The sequence below is a fragment of the Callithrix jacchus genome, chromosome 17 (assembly GCF_049354715.1).
Source record: "Callithrix jacchus isolate 240 chromosome 17, calJac240_pri, whole genome shotgun sequence".
Classification (NCBI taxonomy): domain Eukaryota; kingdom Metazoa; phylum Chordata; class Mammalia; order Primates; family Cebidae; genus Callithrix; species Callithrix jacchus.
Genome location: NC_133518.1, coordinates 47,921,507 through 47,943,027, shown reverse-complemented (window position 1 = coordinate 47,943,027; position 21,521 = coordinate 47,921,507). Strand labels below are relative to the sequence as shown.

Below are 21,521 nucleotides of genomic sequence, written 5' to 3'. Positions count from 1 at the left end.
GAAAGGCCTTCCAGACCGTGGGCCTTCAGGAGCCCAGGAGGGCCATTTTTGTTTTTTGTCCCCATTTTACCTGGCTTCCTGGGGTCTTTCAGGGACATGAGCTGGTTGTCTCAGGCTCTAACATTTGGCATTTGGATCCTTTTTAGGCCTATGGAGGTGCCTATGATGTCATGAGCTCTAAGCACCTTTGTGGTGACACCAACTATGCCTGGCCCACAGCAGAGATTGCAGTCATGGGAGCAAAGGTGAGGGCATCTAGCTTTTCCCTTTCTGGATCCAAGGACTGTACTCTCCTAGTACATGCTCAAGGCATGTTGGAGAGAGGCAGGGGCCCCTAGGTGAGCCAGGACTGAGGCGAGTGGGGCCTGGACCTTGGCAAGTCTCCTTCCTGGGGCTTCAGAGATGCCTTTGCCTCCCATCCTGTACCCTTTCTTCAGGCCCACACTGGTGTCTTCATGCCAAGGTGGGTGGGGCAGGTGAAAAGAAAATGAGAGGGTCCTGAATGGGTTTTGGGATTGTAAGTAAAGGGGGCAAAGGATTGAGTCAACTGAAGTCACCTCTAGGAGGAGTGGACATTCTCCCACTCCACCTCAGCTTCCAGGGAGGGCCCCAGAGCTACTCTTTGAAGCTTATAAGAAGCTGAACTGTAGGTCTGACCCTGGTGACGTTGGACAAGGTGCTTCATGTTGCTTGACCTATTCCTCACTCCTTCCCTGCTTTGAAGTAGCTACTGTGGTTGAATCAGATTAACTTGCAGGTCCCCTCAGAGCTGACTTATAGGTGCTCTGACTTGAAGGCCAATCCTTTTAATTTCCAGTTCACTCTGGCCACCGAATTGTATACTCAGGTCTCATGGTACTGAAAAAGAGAAATAATGCTTTAAATTCCCCTTGATATGAGACTGTGCATTTAATAATGGAAAACAGGGCTAACATCTTTGGCTCAAAGAAGCATGATGAGTACAAATGGAGATGGGAGAATGGGCTCTAGGGAGAGAAGCTACTGGCTTTTGCCTGACTGCCCCTGATAGAGGCCACAAGGAAGCATCCCATCCCATCATGCAGCCCCTTGTGTCCTGACGGCCCCAGGCAGTGCCTCTCTTTATGCTCTGGCCTTTAGAGCTGGCACTTCCCCCAAGTACACTGATTTACCAAGAAATTTGCAGCCACACACAGTGATAGTGGGTTGAAGGAGGTCTGTCCAGGTTGGGACCATCAGTGATTCATGAACTCCTCTGATCACAGGGTGCTGTGGAGATCATCTTCAAGGGGCATGAGAATGTGGAAGCTGCACAGGCAGAGTACATCGAGAAGTTTGCCAACCCTTTCCCTGCAGCAGTGAGAGGTGGGACCGAGGTGGAGAGGGCAGCTTTGTTTGTTTGTTTGGTCACTTGCTCATTCTTTCTCTACAGAAAGTGTCACATAACTGCCTTTTTGCCTTTGCAGTCTAATCTGTTGACTAATGAGGGTTGGAGCTGTCCCTGGGTAGTCATCACTTAGGACTAAGGACAGTGGGACAGGCTGCTTTTGTAACCACGATTTAAACAACATTGCCCAAGTGTATTAAATTTCTAGGTGGTGTTTCAGTTATCTAGTGCTGTGCAGAAATCCACCCTGTAACTCAGTGGCTTAAACTACCTACCATTTTCCCCTCTGCTTATGGCTCTGTGGGGTCCACAGTTTGGTCTGGGCCCAGCTTAGTGGTTCTTCTGCTGGTCTTGCCTGGGGTCACCCACACAGCTCTAGTCATTCTGGGGTTTGACAGTCCAGAATGGTCACTCACTTGGTAGTTTCTGTCTGTTAGCTAGACTCTCTCTCCACCTAGCCTCTCACCCTTGAGGAGGCTAGTCCAGGCTTCCTTACATGGTGTCACGAGAGTAGTAAGAGGGCAAAGGGAAGCGGAGGCTTAGGTTTGGAAGCTGCACAGTGTCAATTTTGCCACATTTTATTGGCCAAAGAAACTCACAAGGTTAAGTGAAGGAATACAAATTAACCTCTCGATGAGAGAAGTGGTAACGTCACGTCACGTTGCAGAACTGTGTACAAGGATAGGAGGAATTGTTGTAGCTGTTTTTGAAAATCTAGATGTGTTTTCTTAACTGTGTTTCCTATTGAATTAATTGTGGCAGGATAGAGGCATTGGAGCAAGCAAGGTACAGGGAACGTGTAGGAAAAAAAAATTTCCTTTTCTTGCCCAATGCTCTTAGGCCAGAAGTTGGGGACGTGTCAGAACAGGCCAGCTGTTGGGATGCAAGGGAGGATTCATGGGGTACCCACTCTGTATCAGGTTGGGCGCTGCTCATACTGCTGGCCCTAGGGATGGTGCCCAGGCTGAGCAGAAGGTTGAGGGAAGGCATCATCTGGGGGTGCAGATGATCCACTCCCTTTTCTGTGCTTCACCAGGGTTTGTGGATGACATCATCCAACCTTCTTCCACACGTGCCCGAATCTGCTGTGACCTGGATGTCTTGGCCAGCAAGAAGGTACAACGTCCTTGGAGAAAACATGCAAATATTCCATTGTAAACAAATCAAAGGAAAAGAAACCAAGAACTGAATTACTGTCTGCCCATTCACATCCCATCCCTGCCTTTTGCAATCATGAAACCTGGGAATCCAAATACCAGTAATAACTTAGAATGACTAAGTTTATTAAATTCTAGAAAGATCTCTTTTGTGCCTTACTGTAAAATTATTTATTAAAAATTTTAATTTGTATTTTTTGAGCATAAATTCAAATTTTTATGGTGGAAATCTCAAAAATCAATAAAACTGGAAAGAAAATAGTACAGATAGTGTTATTTCCTAGAGCTGATTTTTATTTCACACCTCTGGGTATTTTCTCTCAAGCTTTTTTTTTTTTTTTTTTTTAAGCCAGAGTCTTGCTGTGTTGTCCAGGCTGGAGTGCAGTGGCCCGATCTTGGCTCACTGCAGCCTCTGCCTCCCAGGGTCAAGTAATTCTCCTGCCTCAGCCTCCTGAGTAGGTGGGGCTACAGGTGCATGCCACCATGCCCGGCTAATTTTTTTTGTATTTTAGTAGAGACAGGGTTTCACTGTGTTTCCCAGGCTCTCCTCGAACTCCTGAGCTCAGGCAATCTGCCCCTCTTGGCCTCCCAAAGTGCTGGGATTATAGGTGTGAGCCGCCGCTCCTGGTCCAGATGATAAGCTTTTAAGGCAAAGTATTTCTTAGGTTTCAGTTTATTTAAAAAATATAGATAGGACATATTTTTATAATATAGATAGGGCGTATTATGTCATATGCCCTTCCTACCACCTAATCCCCCCATGAATTGAGGATTAAATGTGATGTTTGCAATTGTAGTATATGTGTTAGCAGAACAGATGTTCAGTAAGGTATAGTACGCTATGTTGACTTAGGTTATTTCCAGAAACGTGTTCTTAACATTAAAAAAAAAAACAAAACTTTTTTTTTTCTTTTTTTGAGACGGAGTTTCGCTCTTGTTACCCAGGCTGGGTAATCGCGCAATGGCGCGATCTCGGCTCACCGCAACCTCCACCTCCTGGGTTCAGGCAGTTCTCCTGCCTCAGCCTCCTGAGTAGCTGGGATTACAGGCACGTGCCACCGTGCCCAGCTAATTTTTTGTATTTTTAGTAGAGATGGGGTTTCACCATGTTGACCAGGATGGTCTCGATCTCTTGTGATCCACCTGCCTTGGCCTTCCAAAGTGCTGGGATTACAGGCATGAGCCACCGCGCCCGGCCAAAAAAAAACTTAATTGTGAAAAATTTTAAGCCTATAGAAATGTTGCAAGAACTGTATTGTTTCCACTTCATCTAGATTCTCCAGTTGTTAATATTTTCTACATTTGCTTCATTTCTTCCATATGTATATATATAATATAGAATATGTATATTCTATATTGTTAGCTGTACTAATTGTATCAATATAATTCATAATGTATAATTATTTCTAACAGGATTATATATGATATATTCATATTATATAATTATATGAAATATATAATTATATAACATATAAAATATAATTAATTGACCCCTTTGAAAGTCAGTTGCAGATTCATGACCTTGTGTTCCCAAAGACTTGTGTGTATCTCCTAGGAATGAGGTTCTTTGTCTTACATAGCCTGCCTTTCATGATGTTGACATTTTTGAGGTAAGCTTACTTGCTGGTTATTTGGTAGAGTTTCCTTCAGTTTGGAGTGTCTGTTTCCTGAGGTTTAGATTTAGATAAGACTAACACATATTCCCTTCAGTGTATCACATTAGTAAACACATGATGTCAGTTTTTCCTGCTGTTGGTGATTGATTCTGATCACATGGTTAAAGTGGTGGCTGTAAAGGTTTTTCCACATTTTCTCTTTGGAACTGATAACTAATTTGTGAGGCATTATTTAATCTTGTCTGTCAGTAAACTTTGACCCGGGCCAGGTGAGGTGGCTCATGCCTGTAATCTCAGCACTTTGGGAGGCCGAGGTGGGCAGATCACCTTAGATCAGGAGTTCAAGACCAGACTGGCCAACATGGTGAAGCCCCATCTCTACTAAAAAGACAAAAATCGCGCCTGTAATCCCAGCTACTCGGTAGGCTGAGGCAGGAGAATCGCTTGGACCTGGGAGGCAGGGGTTGCAGTGAGCCAAGATTGTACCACTGCACTCCAGCCTGTGTGACATATCTAGATGCTGTCTCAAAAAATTAAATAAACTTTCACCCCATAATTTTAGTATTCATTGACGATTCTTGTCAAATGTTGAGTTCCTAACCCTCTCATATCTACATTTATTAGTTGGAACTCTAGCTAAGGAAGAGCTTTCTCTTCTCCTGTTTTTGTTTTCTTAGTATCATTTTGAGCTTGATTTTTTTTTTTTTTTTTTTTTTGAGACAGAGTCTCACTCTGGTGCCAGGTGCCAGGTGGGAGTGCAGTGGTGCGATCTCGGCTCACTGCAACCTCCGCCTTCTGGGTTCAAGCAATTCTCCTGCCTCAGTCTCCCGAGTAGCTGGGACTACAGGTGTGCGCCACCACACCCAACTAATTTTTGTATTTTCGTAGAGACAGGGTTTCACCATGTTGGCCAAGATGGTCTCGATCTCTTGACCTTGTGATCTGCCTGCCTCAGCCTCCCAAAGTGCTGGGATTACAGTCGTGAGCCACTACACCTGGACTGGACTTAATTTTTTTTTTTTGAGATGGAGTTTTGCTCTTGTTACCCAGGCTGGAGGGCAATGGTGCAATCTCGGCTCACCGCAACCTCCACCTCCTGGGTTCAGGCAATTCTCCTGCCTCAGCCTCCTGAGTAGCTGGGATTACAGGCACGTACCACCATGCCCAGCTAATTTTTTGTATTTTTGTAGAGACAAGGTTTCACCATGTTGACCAGGATGGTCCGGATCTCTTGACCTCGTGATCCACCTGCCTCGGCCTCCCAAAGTGCTGGGATTATAGGCGTGAGCCACTGCGCCCGGCCCTGGACTTAATTTTTTTAAAAAAATTTAATGTTACTCATTTAGATGCTTAAAATGACCCAGTTTGATTAGTAGGAGGTCCTTCAAGCTGGCTCCCCAAGTCCTTTTACTATGTCCCACTGATTTTTTTTTAGTATCTCCTTATTCTGACAAGATAATGCTCCAGGCTTACATTTTCCTTGCTCAGGCCAGGAATTAGCAATTTCCCCAAGGAGTTTCTTTAATAGGTATGTGGTAGTAGTTTCTTGTTTTCTTTTAGCAGTTATATCATTTAGAGGTTAAAATTGGCACTAGATGTCCACATAGATACTGGAGTTATCATTGCTTTGAGGCATTTCAGCAGACAACTTGGAAAATTTATGCAAATATGCATGTGTATATATATGCATGTATATGTGAATAAGTATGTTGAATTTTTAAATCATGAGTTCATACTGAAACTTTTAATCCAATAACATGGGTGCTTCTTTGTCTTCCCCCATTCTGTGTTGGTCTCTCTTACCACAATTGGTCTCTCTTACCCTGGCTCTCAGTATCCTCAGTGTATTTCAATCATTTGCTCAGGGCTACCATAGATACAAGTTTCAGAATCACTACAGCTCTATCAATAATAAACCTTCACAAGTTCAAGACTTCTTTGTAGTTCATTGTGTCTTTAAATTGAAGATAACATGATTAAGTTGCCTGAATTAGTAACTGAGTGGTTGTTATGAAAATGAATTAGTCCTTTTTGCTTGTAAACCACTTTAAAGCTTTTCCTTGGCCAGGCGTGGTGGCTCACACCAGTAATCCTGAGGTGGGTGGATTACGAGGTCAAGAGATCGAGACCATCCTGGCCAACATGGTGAAACCCCATCTCTACTAAAAATACAAAAAATTAGCGAGGTGTTGTGGCACATGCTTGTAGTCCCAGCTACTCGGGAGGCTGAGGCAGGAGAATCGCTTGAACCCGGGAAGCGGAGGTTGCAGTGAGCCGAGATTGTGCCACTGTACTCCAGCCTGGTTACAGAGTGAGACTCCATTTTAATAAAAATAAAGCTTTTGGCCGGGCGCGGTGGCTCAAGCCTGTAATCCCAGCACTTTGGGAGGCCGAGGCGGGTGGATCACGAGGTCAACAGATCGAGACCATCCTGGTCGACATGGTGAAACCCCGTCTCTACTAAAAATTACAAAAAGTTAGCTGGGCACGGTGGCGCGTGCCTGTAATCCCAGCTACTCAGGAGGCTGAGGCAGGAGAATTGCCTGAACCCAGGGGGCGGAGGTTGCGGTGAGCCGAGATTGCGCCATTGCACTCCAGCCTGGGTAACAAGAGCGAAACTCCGTCTCAAAAAAAAAAAAAAAATAAAATAAAATAAAGCTTTTCCTCCACACTGTTGACTTGATTTTACTAAGTAAATCATTAATAGTTTTACCAGAACTGGAGATTAAGTTTGAGCATAAGGACCAATCATGGAGTGCTGATCCAAGACGCTCCCCTGGGCATCCTCTGCTTTCTTCTGTGGTGAAAACCCAGGGCTGACCCTCCCACTACTGATGGTTTTCCCTTGTTCCAAGCCCTTGGCTCCAGAGATCTGTAAGCACTGCATGGATAGTGAATCATTATTTCAAGGTCAACTTAATGTTTGACTGTTTATTCTCCACTTTTCCCATTTCAAAAATATTTCCCCCTACCCCACATTCCCAGTAGCCATTAAGAGTCATTCCTTTTTTTTTTTTTTTTTTTTTAAAGCATCTTTCCTCTTTCCTTCAATTACCAATCCTAGTTGGGCTCTGAAGACTTGCAGCAGTCTCTTCACTGATCTCTGTGGCCTCTCACTAAGCTGGAAATCCTGTTCTCAGTTACCAGACTAACTCCAGATCCACATTTTGTTGCATTCCTCTGCTCCAGTGCCACTTCCAGAGCTCCCTGTTCTCCAGAGTCCTTAGCCTATATAGGTGGTCTTGGAGTCTGTCAATCCCTTGGTTGCCTAGTGAGTTTTCTGAGCCCACAGTTCTTGCTTTCATGTTCTCTCCTATGGTCCATACAAGAGTACATACAGGCCAGGCATGGTGGCTCACGCCTGTAATCCCAGCACTTTGGGAGGCCAAGGCAGGCAGATCATGAGGTCAGGAGTTTGAGACCAGCCTATCCAACATGGCTCTACTAAAAATACAAAAATTAGCCGAGCATCTGTAATCCCAGCTGCTCTGGAAGCTGAGGCAGGAGAATCACTTGAACCTGGGAGGTGGAGATTGCAGTGAGCTGAGATCGTGCTACTGCACTTCACCCTGGGCAAGAGAGAGACTCCATCTCAAAAAAAAAAGTACATACGAGCTATTTCCACCCCGCCCCCCCTTTTGGAGGGACGAGTCCAAGCATTGTTTCACCAGGTTGTGCAATCTGGATATTGGTATGGTAGAGGAACCAGCTCAGGAGAGCGCCTGAGCTAGCAGCTTTAGGGAAGCCTTGGATGGTGGGGAAACTCCCATACAGAAACCCGGCTGGTCAGAGAGAACCGAAGATGCAAGATCTTGGAAGTTTTATCAAGCGGACCAGCCTCTATGGACCACGGAATGCCTTGAGAGTAGTGACAGTTGAGTATTTTCTTGGCTGTTGTGTGGGAATGCCTTTCCCAGCTGGTGCCCTCACATTAAAGGAAAAAGAAAAAACTTTATTTTGTAAATGGGAAATACTTGAGTTCACTGAGCAGAGGGCTGACAAGTGTCTGCCTTTAAACTGAGAGCACATAATATGGTGAGCTGTGGTGTAGGAGGCACTGCTAAGGTCTTGTTGGTCTTGCCTCTGCTTTGTGTTAAGCCGGTTACTCTTGAGCCACACAGCTAACAAGTGGTGAAGTTTGGATTTGAACTCTGATGGGTTTGACCCTAAGCCTGTGTTGTAACAATTTTGAAGTACTGCCACTCAACTGATGAGGAAAGTGAGATGGATTTCTAAGGGTTGGCATAAGAGTAGGGGTGAGGGAGGTTGGTGGTCTGTTCCCTTGGGCTTGTGTCTCAAAGAATCCAAAAAGCTACATTTAGACGGCTTTCCTATGTCCTGGATGAATGAATCCCTTGCAAAGCAGTGCCAACAGAGATAGCCAGTCATCTTTTCAAGTTGCTAGAGTAATGGGGGGCATATCTATAACACAGCCTTCTAATGCTTGTTAAAAAGTGCTTTTGTTGCAAAGTTCTTCTAGCTTCTTTTTTTTCTGACCCTGTCTTGGTCTCCCCAGCCCAACTTTCTGCCTCTGGTTGGACTGATAGTTTGTCCTGGTACTGCTGCTTACGATGTGGTCTGTCCGGCCAAAGAAGCCTGTGAAGGATACTCAACCACATGTGGAGTTAACTCTTGATGGAGTTGATGAATCAGCCACTTCACCTATTCAACAGATGTGACTATTCTGTCTTTCAGGTTTTAAAGGATTTCTGGAGGGCTATGGCTTTACCCTTTTAGAGAGAACTATTGGTCCTCATATTGTGTACCTCTCATGTCAGCATGGGATTTCTACAATTCCAAGCGAGAGCTGCCCCAGTTTGGGGCCTTCGTGGAATCCAGCTGGCATATTCTAGCCAATGTGGCAACCTCAATAGTTTTGATCATGTTCCTACTGTCCTGGGTGGTGAAAATACCCCCTTTATGTGCCCTTGGGAGCAGAAAGATCCTTTTTAGAGTGATACCAGATAGAGATCACTACAGGACAAGACACTCAGAAGGGGCAGGGATAGAATCGTATCTGAGCTTGGTCTAATATGAAAAGCCTATGGCCGAGTGCAGTGGCCCAGTCTTATAATCACAGCACTTTGGGCGGCCAAGGCAGGCGGACTGCTTGAGCTCAGGAGTTCAAGACCAGCCTGGCCAAAGTGAAAGCCTAAAAATAAAAAACTTAGCCAGGTGTGGTGGTGGGTGCCTGTAATTCCAGCTACTTGGGAGGCTGAGGCAGGAGAATCCCTTGAACCCTGGAGACAGAGATTGCAGTGAGCTGAGATCACATCACTGTACTCCAGCCTGGGTGACAGACTGAGACTCTGTCTCAAAAAAAAAAAAAAGCCAAGCCTGTGTGGCATCAAACCTGTTTCCCATGAATACTAGTCCCTGCTTGATGGACTCTTACCTGGGAACAGGGCCAAACAGGGAGTTACAGTCAAGCCAGAAGTGGGAGATTTGCAAGCCTGACCCGAGGGACAGTCCTGATAGTCTCATATTCTTGTAACCATCAAGGTGAGCTGTTGAACAGACCATTCTTATATCACCTTCCTTCCTTGGCTGCCTGGTAAGCTTACTTGCTGATTTGTCTTCCACACCTTTGCCTTTTCTGCATAGGCATATTAGGCCATTTCATGAACTCAGCCCATAATGCCAGACCCATGAAGTATATAGGGTATGACTTCTTGAGTGAGGATGTCTAATGCCAAAACCTTTTTTTTTTTTTTGAAATAGGGTCTGGCTCTGTTACCTAGCCTGCAGTTCAGTAGTGGTGCAATCTCAGCTCACTCGGCAACAACCTCCACATTACGGGCTCAAGCCATCCTCCTACCTCAGCCTCCCAAGTAGCTGGGACTACAGGTGTGCACCACCACACCCAGGTAATTTTTGTATTTTTTTGTAGAGACAGAGTTTCACCATGTTGCCAGGCTGGTCTCGAGCTCGAGTGATCCACTCACGGTGGCCTTCTAAAGTGCTGGGATCATGGGTGTTAGCTATCATGCCTTGCTGAAAACCTCATTTCTATAGCTGCGTTCAATCTATGTGGTTTTCACAAAAGGGCACTGCCAGGGTGTAATTTTGCATATAAACCCAAAATCTCAAGCTGGGAGGTCCCAGGCTACAGGCCAGTGGATGTTCCCTGAATGCCTCATGCAAAACTCAGTTTGCAAGAGATTCCTCCTAAACAGATGACTTGGCCTACCCACACTCCAAAGAAATCTGAGGAATGAAAGTTAGTGAGCTAGTCCTAAATTCTGCTTTCTTTAAAAAAAAAACAAAAACAAAAACAAAAAAAACAAACAACAAAACCACCCCCTCACTAATATGGTTAGCTTGCTGTCATTTAACAGATTGTCAGAAATTGCAAACTCTCTCAAGAGCCACAGGACAGGAAATCATCTCTCTAAAGCCATACCTAGTAGGAACAATAGGATGACTACCACAAGCCTGATTTTGAATAGTTTATTAAAGGAAAGGTGAAGCATCAGTTTCAAATTGTACAAAAGGAAAAAAAACCTCATATTGCAAATGTACAATTTACAGAATTACTAGCAAAACCAATCAAGGAGACACCGAAAATACAAAAATTTGATTGACTTCAAACTGAACTGGAAACCCATTGGAGTAGATATTAAGCCTTTTTTGTGTGTGGCATGGTAGTCTACAATTCTGTCGGCGTCTGTTTTTGATACGAGACTGTCACACAAGGGATCAGTTTGTGCATGTGGCAGGGCACCTCACAGCTTGCTCCCCGGCCAAAACCACAGGGAGGCAGGGCTGGGGTAGACAGTCCAGTCATTCCTGCACGTTCACTTCTAGTGAAGCCCACAATTCTGGGAGAAATTGATGCCCCAGCTCCCCTAACTAACTGGAGCCCAAGAATTGCTGAATTAGCAGAGAAAACATTTTTGGTGACCAAGTTTTTCAGAACTGTACAAATGTTGAGAAAAATGTTTCATGTCTGTTTACTAAAAGGATGAATAAAATCATCCATCTTGCTTTCCCGCACAAAAGATGATCACTGGGTGCGCAGAATTTTTAAAAACATTTTTCGTATTTCATAAAAAGGGAAAGCCTCATGATTCTGTTGCAGCTACTTTAAAAACCAGCCCAGAACAGCTGTGGATGGATTGGTTTGGAAATTCTGAGGCTTACTTTAGAAATCAGAAAGGAAGAAACTAAGCGGGCTTTTAAAAACAATAGCAGCAAGTCGTAAGAGTCTAGGCAGAATGTAACTCTAAACCATTGTAGACTGTCCTGAAGATTCATAATTTCTTTCCCCAAAAGAAGTATTCTTAATATGCACATTTAACACTGAAATGTAGCTGTAATTCAAGGTAAGCTTAGGAACTTCACCCTCTAAGCACAGACTTCTATGCGGCACATACTTCTATAATCAGTAAACTTAATTCACAAAATTAGCGCATAAGGGTATTAAGTGCATGGGAAGTAGACACAGTTATGTTACACTTAAAATTACTTTTGAATGATAAAGGATTTCTTCATGATTATCTTAAGAAAACGGAAATCTGTGTAACTTGAATTTGGCAGGGCATGAAATAAGTGGTAAAAACAGCAAACTGATAACTTGAGAACCATTTTTGTTTTACTGAGAATACTTTATTTGCTGGTAGAAGTTGCTAAAAATGCACAGAACAAATACCAATAGAAAATGCACTGTATTCGAATCTCCCTAGTCTATATAAAATGAACGGTGTACAGCATCTGTTGGAAAAATGGCTGCAAGGACATTTCTTATTTTATGCCCACTTATAAATAAAAATAAACCTTTTTATTCAAGAGTATATAAAATCTGGGAATTCATATCCATATCCACAGAGGGTGTGTGGTTTTTGGCAGAGATGCACTGTATCAGAATTTCGTCTTAGCTTGTCAATGTTCTGCTCCTTCATATTTGTGTTCCACAAGGTCAACCAAATCCAGTGAGCTCCAAAACACTCTTCAGCAATTAGGATGAACTGCTTACTCATAGGTTTAATAAAAATGGTTAGCTTTTAAAACATAAAAAGGCAAAATGTTAAAACGGTTTTTAAATTGTACAACAGGAAAATAAAGTTAAAAATATTTTTTTTACTCAATGTTGAGTTTTCATAAAACAGGTGTATAACAGTGTTTATCTTGACAGCTGTTTTAAAAATTTAAAATTTCTTCCTCCCTCCAGAAAAACACACACATCTGTATTGGGATAAGTCCAATAGTAGGACTCAAATGATTTTCAGGTCAGTCTTTCTGAGTTGACATTCACCAACATTCCCTTGGGTAATTTACATGCTCCTCTTCTGTCACTGCAAAAAGGAACTGACCTTAATCATTTGATTAAAAAACAAATCAGATCACATCAAAAGTGTTTTTCCCCATACAAGCTATCACAGTATATAGGCCTCTAGCTCTAAATAATAGAGTTCCAGATTTGTAAATTTTCTTCAGACTTCAGAACATAGGCATTCCGAATCCCTAGAAAAATGATGAGAAACATAATTATTAATTTCATGCATAAACAGGACCCAGAAACCATAAACAAAAAGTAGTAATTAACATTTACTGAATCATCTTCTATGATAGCTGCAGAGTCAAAGAAGTCTGGCCTTAGCTCAGCTCTCTCGCGCCGATTTCTTGATGGAGGCTGAAAAGAGAAATCGGTTTCTTAATTTTTTTCTGAAATTAAGATAATGAATTGTGATAATCAGCTAATATTTCTGACAGTATCATAAATACATGGAACTGCTAAGAGTCAATTTTGAAAGGAAGAAGAGAATCTGGCTTTTATATGAAACAGATTTTTAAAATACTACTTCTGGCTTTTAATTATGTTGGCAAAAACAACGTGTAAAACTTCCAAGTTACAATAAATAAACTGAACATGTAAATACATATAAATAACTTTGGGCCTATATGCCCAGGACATATCTTCCCTTTAAAGTCACAGAAAAATTATAAAATTGATTAAATACTAGGTGATAAATCTCTGAATACCCCGAAGCAGGTAAATGGAAAGGTGGGAAGTGGGGGCAGGGAGGTTATAGATTGGAGTAATAATATGATCTCATTTATATTTACAAAACTTACAAAAACTTTTCATCATGGAAAATTCACAACATACAAAGCAGAATGTTATGAGCTGATTATGTCCCTTTTAAAATGTGTATACTGAAGTCCCGATTCAGTACCTCAGAACAAACCAGTATTTGGTGACAGGACCTTTAAAGAGGTAATTAAGGTAAAATGAGGTCATATGGGTGCACCCTAATTGAATATAGTTGGGGCCCTTATAAGAAGGGGAGACACACATACAGGAAAGACCATCTAAAGGCAAAGGAAGAAGGCAGCCATCTACAAGCCAAGGAGAGAAGCCCCAAAAGAAATCACCTTCACCTCAGGACTTCTAGCTTCGAAAAATGTGATAAAAAAATTAATTTCTGGGTTAGGTATGGTGGCTCACACCTGTAATCCCAGCACTTTGGGAGGCCAAGGTGGGTAGATCACAAGGTCAAGAGAGTGAGACCATCCTGGCCAACATGGTGAAACCTGGTCTCTACTAAAAATTCAAAAATTAGCTGGGCATGATGGCACATGCCTGTAGTCCCAGCTATTCGGGAGGCTGAGAAGGAGAATCGCTTGAACCTGGGAGGCAGAGGTTGCAGTAAGCCAAGATCGCACCACTGCACTCCAGGCTGGGTGACAGAGGGAGACTCTTTCTCATAAATAAATAAAGATCTGTTTAAATCACTCCATCTGTGGTATTTAAGGCAGCCTTAGCAAATACACAGAAAAAGCAGTATGATGAATTTCTATGTATCCATCGCCCAGTTTCAAAAATTTTCAAACATTTGGCCAATCCTGTTCTACTGAGTCTGTTTTTTCTTCCTTACGTAGTTTCGCCTGTAACTACTTCAATGTGTTATCTATAACTGATGAGAGCTTTTGAAAAAACATAACCACCATGCATTATTATTCCTAAAAAAAAATAAGTTCTTTGTATCATCTATGGTTATATCTCAAACATGTCTTCTCATACTGAATAAGTCCCATAATAGGCATTTAGTTATGCTGAAGCACAGTGGATTTTTGTCAGGTTCAAATTTAAAGCACAAGAGGCCAGATATACATGCTGTGCTGAGAGAAATCTGGTATGAGCTCTCTTCTAAGAAGGTAAAAAGAAAGAACTAGTTTCTGTTATTGCCAGAATTCAAAATATGACTGCTTTGAAAGCAGGCTTGAAAAACATCCAAGCTCATCCAAATGCCCACTGTTGTTGGTCAATGTTACCTCTTCCTCATCTCACCCTCCCAGAATTCTGAGAATAAGAGGATTTTTTTTTTTTTTTCTTTTGAGACTGAGTTTTGGTCTTGTTGCCCAGGCTGAAATGTAACGGCACGATCTCGACTTATACAACCCTCCAGCTCCTGGTTCAAGTTATTCTCCTGCCTCAGCCTCCCGAGTAGCTGGGATTACAGGCATGTGCCACCATGCCCAGCTAATTCTGTATTTTTAGTAGAGATGGGTTTCTCCATATTGGTCAGGTTGGAACTCCCAACCTCAGGTGATCCACCCGCCTCGGCCTCCCAAAGTGTTGGGATTATAGGTGTGAGCCATTGTACCTGGCCTGAGAAGATCACCTTACACCAATGCCCCCACATATTTTAACAAAAGAAAAATGTGATTTCTCTACCAGATCGATAACCATGGTGTCTTCAAATTCTTCATTCATATCTTCTAACTGGCTTCGGGATGACATCATCACATCTTCAAAGATGGGCTCAGCATCTTCCTCCATTAGACCCCGACTGATAAGAAAAAGGTATAGTCAGAAAGCTAATCAGTCTCCACCATTTGGAGGCCTGGCTGTTTCTCAGATTAGCTCTTCTAACCAACTCAAGTATACCTTCTAATCATGACCTGCAGACTACATAAATTATTATACTGAACCCCAAGACAATTTAGAATCATTCCTTTGGTTCATTGAAGATTTCATCTCACACATCAAAAGGAAGTACAATTTTAGATTCAATAACAACAGTTGTTAACATTTATTTAGCTATGTGTCAATTCCTCTAAAATTCTTATTGGTACTATTATCATACTAATTTTACAAATGAGGAACCTTTGTTTTTTGTTATTTTTTGAGACGGAGTCTCGTTCTGTCACCCAGGTTGGAGTGCAGTGGTGTGGTCTCGCTTCACTGCAACTTCTGCCTCCTGGGTTTAAGCGATTCTCATTCCTCAGCCCCTTGAGTAGCTTGGATTTGGGTGCCCACCACCATGCCTGGCTAATTTTTGTACTTTTAGTAGAGATGGGTTTTCACTATGTTGGCTAGGCTGGTCTTGAACTCCTGATCTCAAGTGATCTGCCCACCTTGGCCTCCCAAAGTGCTGCGATTACAGGTGTGAGCCACCATGCCCGGCCAGCACAGATGTTTTAGAGCTTGCCCACGGCCATGCAGCTGCCAAGGGGCAGAACTAGGATTTAAATGCTGAAAGTGTTAAGAACCCATTGCCCTCCTTTCCTATCCTATGCTGCACAGCATAATAAGAATTATAATTTTAAGTCCTAAGACCAAACATCAAAGATGGACCCAAGTCATTTCACAAAATAACAGGCATCACATAGTTGTTAGGTTCTTGTGATACTCAATGTAACACTTACACAGCATGCCTCACTCCAGTTCTCACTTTCATGTAGTTCATTCCTGTTCTGTCCTTCCGATTTAAGTCTTCTAACTTCGGCTGGCCTAACCAAGAGATCTGCATCTGAGGACTAAAAGAGGATGCTATTATTAATTTTGTGGCAGCAGATGATGAATTTAGCTAATGAGCTCCATGCTAAGAAAGCCAAGGTAGGTTCACTTAAACCCATGTAGGAGGAATTAGCTGGATTTATTCTGGTGCCTTTTTATAAAAAAGGCAGTAAGTTGCCCAAAGATATCTGTAAGTCTCCAAGAGAGGCTGGCTGAGGCTAATTGTTAGATGCTTAAACTATCAACTTTGTTCCCCAAATCTCTGCCAAACAAGGGTCCTCAGACCTCTGTCTTGGGCTGCTGCCCCACTCACAGGTGTACCTAGCCGGATAGCAGACCCCTAACTAACAGAAATTATGTTGGCCTGGCAGCTCAGGCTCTCCAGAATTCAGCAAGGAAGAATATAGCATTTTTTCTCAGTCTTTATGGAGTCAAATCTCGACTTGTATTCTAAACTTACTGTCACATGGAAATGTGCATCAACATGCCTCTTAGGAATTTTTTTTTTTAAGATGGGGTCTCACTCTGTCACCCAGGCTAGAATGCAGTGGTATGATCTCGGCTCACTATAACCTCTGCCTCCCGGGCTCCAAGTGATCCTCGCACCTCAGCCTCCCAAGTAGCTGGGACCACAGGCATGTGGCACTACGCCTGGCTAATTTTCTTTTTTTGTTGTTGAGACAGTCTCACTAAGTCACCCAGGCTGGGGTGCAGTGGTGCAATTTTGGCTCACTGCAACCTCTACCTCCTGAGTTCAATGCAATTCTTATTCCTTAGCCTTCTGAGCAAGTTGGGATCACAGGCATATGCCTCCATGCCTGGCTAATTTTTGTATATTTTTGCTGAGATTGGGTTTTGCCATGTTGCCCAGGTTGGTCTCAAACTCCTGAACTCTAGTGATTACACGCCTCAGCGTCCCAAAGTGCTGGGATTAAAAGGTGAGAGCCACCATGTCCAGCTGGGAATTTTATAGGATTTAAAATTTAGTGATTTTTTAGCTAATACAAACTGCCACATGAAGTTGTGTCTAAGTAACTGTCTTTATATCATGTGGTACTAAAACCTATAAACCTGGAACAGGGAAAAGAAGGCAGACCATGGCCACAGGGACTGACAAACGCTAAGGTCAGAGAGGCAAGGCAGGCTGCTAAAACAAGGAGAAACTCACCTTGTAGGAAAGGGGTGGGGATACTGGTTAGGTCACTCATCTAGGGATGCTGGCCATAAGGCAAACCACCTTCTAGGACACTCAGCAGCACAAGAATGCCCAGTTTTACCATGGCTGACAGTGAGTATCCTCCTGGGTTTGAAGGCTGATCCTTTAGAGCAAAGGGGCCTTATGAAAACCCAGAATTTGATACTTCTAACACTGTCTATTTTCAAGCTAACTAAATTTGTTCAGTTCAAGTAAGAGTTCTTCCTCTTATCCATCAGAGTAATTCACAGCATTACTTCACTATACATAGAAACACAAGTGAGGAGCTCAGAGAATTTCAAAGTTGGATGGAAAACAACAATAAGTTAAGATTTTTATAAGCAAAACACACCATCACTCTCTGCCTTCTCTACAATTTTCAGAGGCCTGTGTACTAGAAAACATTTTAATTACAAGCATTGAGAAAAGTAAGACCTTGATTCTCTTTTTGAGGGCAACTATTCTCAGAATTTATCAAGTTAGATTTTAAAAATTCTTAATCCCTGAGAAGTTTGAGTTTAAAACATAAATGTAACAAGACAAAATATTAATTAAATGGATGATAAAGGTAATACAGTCTATTTATTTGGTGTTCAGACTACTGATAACATAAGCTCTTACAGGTTTTCAAGGAAGTAACCTGCATTATCTTCTGGGCAAGTCCCTGAGAAGAAACAGACCTGTCCAATGAAAATGCACACTCAGACGAAAATTAGCACTTGGTAAGACACCATACATTTAAAGATCTGTGAACTTCCAGGAACTAATATCCCCAAAAATGTTTGCAGACTTTTTATAGCTCTTCTTACATAAAGTGCTTACCCTTTGTGGCTTCATTTCTCATGAACAAATAAAGTTTTTATTAAATAGTTTTACCTTCTTTAAATTTTTTTTTTGCCAAGACGACTAATTTTTGCTACTTACTTGTGTAAAAAGTCTGGTTCAGAACCATGTTCAGACTCGGGCTCTTGAATTTGCTCTCCCATGGGCCGGCTGTTCTCCCGCAGTACAGTGGATGTGAGCTGTGGTGCTGGCAGGGGGCCAGGCGTCTGAATCATCGTGTCAGTCCTGTTAAGCCATGTGTTATCCAGACTCTCATCTGTAAAATTCCAGTTAGGGTCACAGAATATCGTGGGTGGAGTGAACTCTGGTTACAGTTATAGCATAGAGTTGTGAAGAGTGTGGCTCTGCAATTAGAACTGCCTATTTTAAATCCCAGTTCCACCACTTATTTATATGACTTTGTGTAAGTCATTAAACTTCCAAAGTTGAGTTTTCTCATATATACAATGGGGACATCATTACCTAACCTCACAAAGTTTTAGGGACTAAATGAGGTAGTGTATGTAACCACTGAATGTTAGCTATCATCACATCATCATCTCTTTAAGTCCCTCCATCTATAAAGATTCATTCATCCTAGAAGAAGATTGCAGCCAGCCGGAGACCTCTCCTGCTTTTCTTTGCTCAAGCAACAAAAGGCCTATTTCCTGGGCCTCGAAGGGGTTCCAGTCAGTAGCAATTAAAGTCTGATTGGCTTTTGTGGAGAAATAAGCAAATCCCTTTGCACAACTGGACATTGATCAATAACTTTTTGCCAAGTTATACATGTGGAGATGGGTTGAGAGGTACACCATTTTCATGCCTCTACGTCTTTCAGAGAAGCCTTCCCTGATTACCCCTACTGAATCCCCATTTACCATTCTTTAAAAAAATTTTTTTAAAGATAGAAATTGCTCTGTTGCCCAGGCTAGAGGGCAGTGGTAAGATCTCAGCTCACTTCAACCTCTGCCTCTGGGTTCAAGTGATTCTACTGACTTAGCCTCTCAAGCAGCTGGGATTACAGGCACCCACCACCACATCCAGCTCATTTTTGTATTTTTAGTAGAGACGGGGGTTTCATCATGTTGGCCAGGCTGGTCTCGAACTCCTGACCTCAGGTGATCCACCTGCCTTGGCCTCCCAAAGTGCTGGGATTACAAGCATGCACCAATGCACCCAGGTGAAGATGGTTTATAAAGATTTGAGCAGGTTAAAGCATTATTTACAAACTATCCTGATAAAATATTACCTAAAGTTTTTATTTTATTTATTTATTTTTTTGAGATGGGGTTTTGCTGTGTTGCCTAGGTTGCCTGTGTTGCCTCTCAAACTCCTGAGCTCAAAGCAATCCACCCATCTCCCAAAGTGCTGGGATTAAAGGCATGAGCTACTATCCTCAGCCAAGTTTCTACAAACATTCTAAATTATTCTAAATATGATAAGGCTTCTTAAAAAGTATTACTGCTTTGGTTTTCCTTCTCAAGAATTTTAATCACAATGTATAATATGAATCCCATTGCTTTTCCTCTCCTTAAGTCTCAGAGATGTGTGTGTTAGATTCATCCTTTGCCATCGAGCATCCTATTTCTCAGGTTTCTGATATTTTGTTAGACACGTGTACATTCTAGATTGGCTTTTCTGTGCCTGGAAATACCCATTGTCTGGTTAAATTAATTCCTCTAATCTGAAGCTCACTATGGAATCTCTTCTTAGTTAACGAAGACCCGTTTCATCATCTGTTCATAACACTTCATTCAACATTTAATTCAAAACTTTTATTTTCTATGACACTTAAAATTTTATGATAAAAAGATTATTATCACTTAGGTTCTGAACCTGGTAAACTCATCTGTCAGCTGTCTACTACGTGTCATCTTTTCCAGAAAAATTTTTCTGTATTCATTAAAAGTTTGGTCACTGTCTATATGTTCCCAGAACCACCTGTGTTTGGTGCATCAGAGCACTGACCATGGTGAAATCCATCAGCCTGTTTCTGTTCTCCCTCTTTCTATCTGCACTCACAGCAGATTAATACCTAATCTGTTGCAACTGGTGCAGTTCTTAGGAAGGCACTTGGCGGAAACTTAATGAATGAATGGATAATCCCAGGATGAATTCACTCCTCTTAAATAGCTGCTTCTAATCCTTTAGAGATTCCTCAATGAAAATATTTCTTGTAATACTTTCTCATTTACATCTCTGAAGGATGAAACTCTGCACCCTAAGGGTTCTGCAGTGCAACCCATCTTAATCATTTTGTAAATCAAATGACAAAGAAGTTTTCTTTTTTGTAATTTAAACAAATTACGTTATCTGGTCCACATAAGCTTCTCTTAATCTTGAAAATGATATTGACTGCACCATTAGTGAACATTATGGCTAAATTCTCTAAGCTTTAGTTTCTTTTGTGAAAAATTTAGATAATAGCATTGACTTATAAGACCTTTATGCACTTACATGTCATTCACTATATGTGTCAGAGACACTTAAGTGGTTTACAAATATTAGTCAAATAAATGATTAAGTGATATAACCCATGTTAAAACATATTCCTAGTACATAGCAAAGATTTGATGAATGTTGGCTAATAAGAATATTACACTGAAGAATGGCCGGGCACGGTGGCTCATGCCTGTAATCCTAACACTTTGGGAGGCTGAGGCATGTGGATCACTTGAGTCCAGGAGTTCAAGACCAGCCTAGGTAACATGGTGAAACCCTGTCTCTACAAAAATACAAAAATTAGCCAGGTGCGGTGGCGCACGCCTATAGTCCCAGCTAGTTGGGGGCTGAGGTGGGAGAATTGCTTAAGCCAGGGAGCTTGCAGCTGGAAAACACTGCAGCCTTGGCAACACAGTGAGATCCTGTCTCTCTAAAAAAAAACAAAAAAAAAGGCTGGGCGTGATGGCTCACACCTGTAATCCCAGCACTTTGGGAGGCCGAGGCGGGTGGATCATGAGGTCAAGAGATCGAGACCATCCTGGTCAACATGGTGAAACCCCGTCTCTACTAAAAATACAAAAAATTAGCTGGGCACGGTGGCAAGTGCCTGTAATCCCAGCTACTCAGGAGGCTGAGGCCGGAGAATTGCCTCAACCCAGGAGGTGGAGGTTGCGGTGAGCTGAGATCGCGCCATTGCCCTCCAGCCTGGGTAACGAGAGAAACTCCGTCTCAAAAAACACACACACACACACACACCGGGTGCAGTGGGTCAAGGCTATAATCCCAGCACTTTGAGAAGCCAAAGTGAGTGGATCACTTGAGGTCAGGGGTTTGAGACCAGCCTGGCCAACATGGTGAGCCCCTGTCTCTACTAAAAATACAAATATTAGCTGAGTGGTGGTGGGTGCCTGTAATCCCAGCTACTTGGGAGTCTGAGGCAGGAGAGTAACTTGAACCTGGGAGGTGGAGGTTGCAGTGAGCCAAAATCAGGCCATTACACTCCAGCCTGGGAAACAAGAGGGAGGAGACCCCCATCTTAAAAAAAAAAAAAAAAAAAGGGAAAATGCCTGTAGTCATCCTTTAGAGAAAAGTCCAGGCTCCAATATTACAAAGACAAGATTTTACATTTTCTTTCTCTGGACTTTTAAAAAAGACTTTTAAGGCTGGGTGCGGTGGCTCA

General features: G+C 42.4%; 2 protein-coding genes and 1 long non-coding RNA gene across 19 annotated transcripts in view; 2 read left to right on the top strand and 1 right to left on the bottom strand.

Annotated features, from left to right (window-relative positions):
* PCCB (propionyl-CoA carboxylase subunit beta) overlaps positions 1-2,782 on the top strand; it is a 74,688-nt gene extending 71,906 nt beyond the window's left edge. For both annotated transcript variants that reach the window (XM_035278844.3, XM_008983777.5), the window contains 3 exons: positions 147-245; positions 1,245-1,344; positions 2,403-2,782. In XM_035278844.3, coding sequence (XP_035134735.1) covers positions 147-245; positions 1,245-1,344; positions 2,403-2,524 — 321 coding nt within the window. In that variant the 3' untranslated portion in view covers positions 2,525-2,782. The remainder of the gene's footprint in view (positions 1-146; positions 246-1,244; positions 1,345-2,402) is intronic.
* Positions 2,783-9,860: 7,078 nt separating this feature from the next.
* On the top strand, positions 9,861-17,949 carry LOC103788833 (uncharacterized). Its single transcript, XR_013528626.1, has 3 exons — positions 9,861-10,006; positions 14,821-14,946; positions 17,701-17,949. It is a non-coding gene; the product is annotated as an uncharacterized LOC103788833 (long non-coding RNA).
* STAG1 (STAG1 cohesin complex component) overlaps positions 10,576-21,521 on the bottom strand; it is a 438,539-nt gene continuing 427,593 nt past the window's right edge. For all 16 annotated transcript variants that reach the window (XM_035278838.3, XM_078354162.1, XM_078354165.1 and 13 more), the window contains 5 exons: positions 18,002-18,176; positions 15,792-15,902; positions 14,818-14,932; positions 12,691-12,771; positions 10,576-12,602 (listed from right to left, as the gene is read on the bottom strand). In XM_035278838.3, the coding sequence (XP_035134729.1) occupies positions 12,579-12,602; positions 12,691-12,771; positions 14,818-14,932; positions 15,792-15,902; positions 18,002-18,176 (506 nt within the window). In that variant the 3' untranslated portion in view covers positions 10,576-12,578. The remainder of the gene's footprint in view (positions 12,603-12,690; positions 12,772-14,817; positions 14,933-15,791; positions 15,903-18,001; positions 18,177-21,521) is intronic.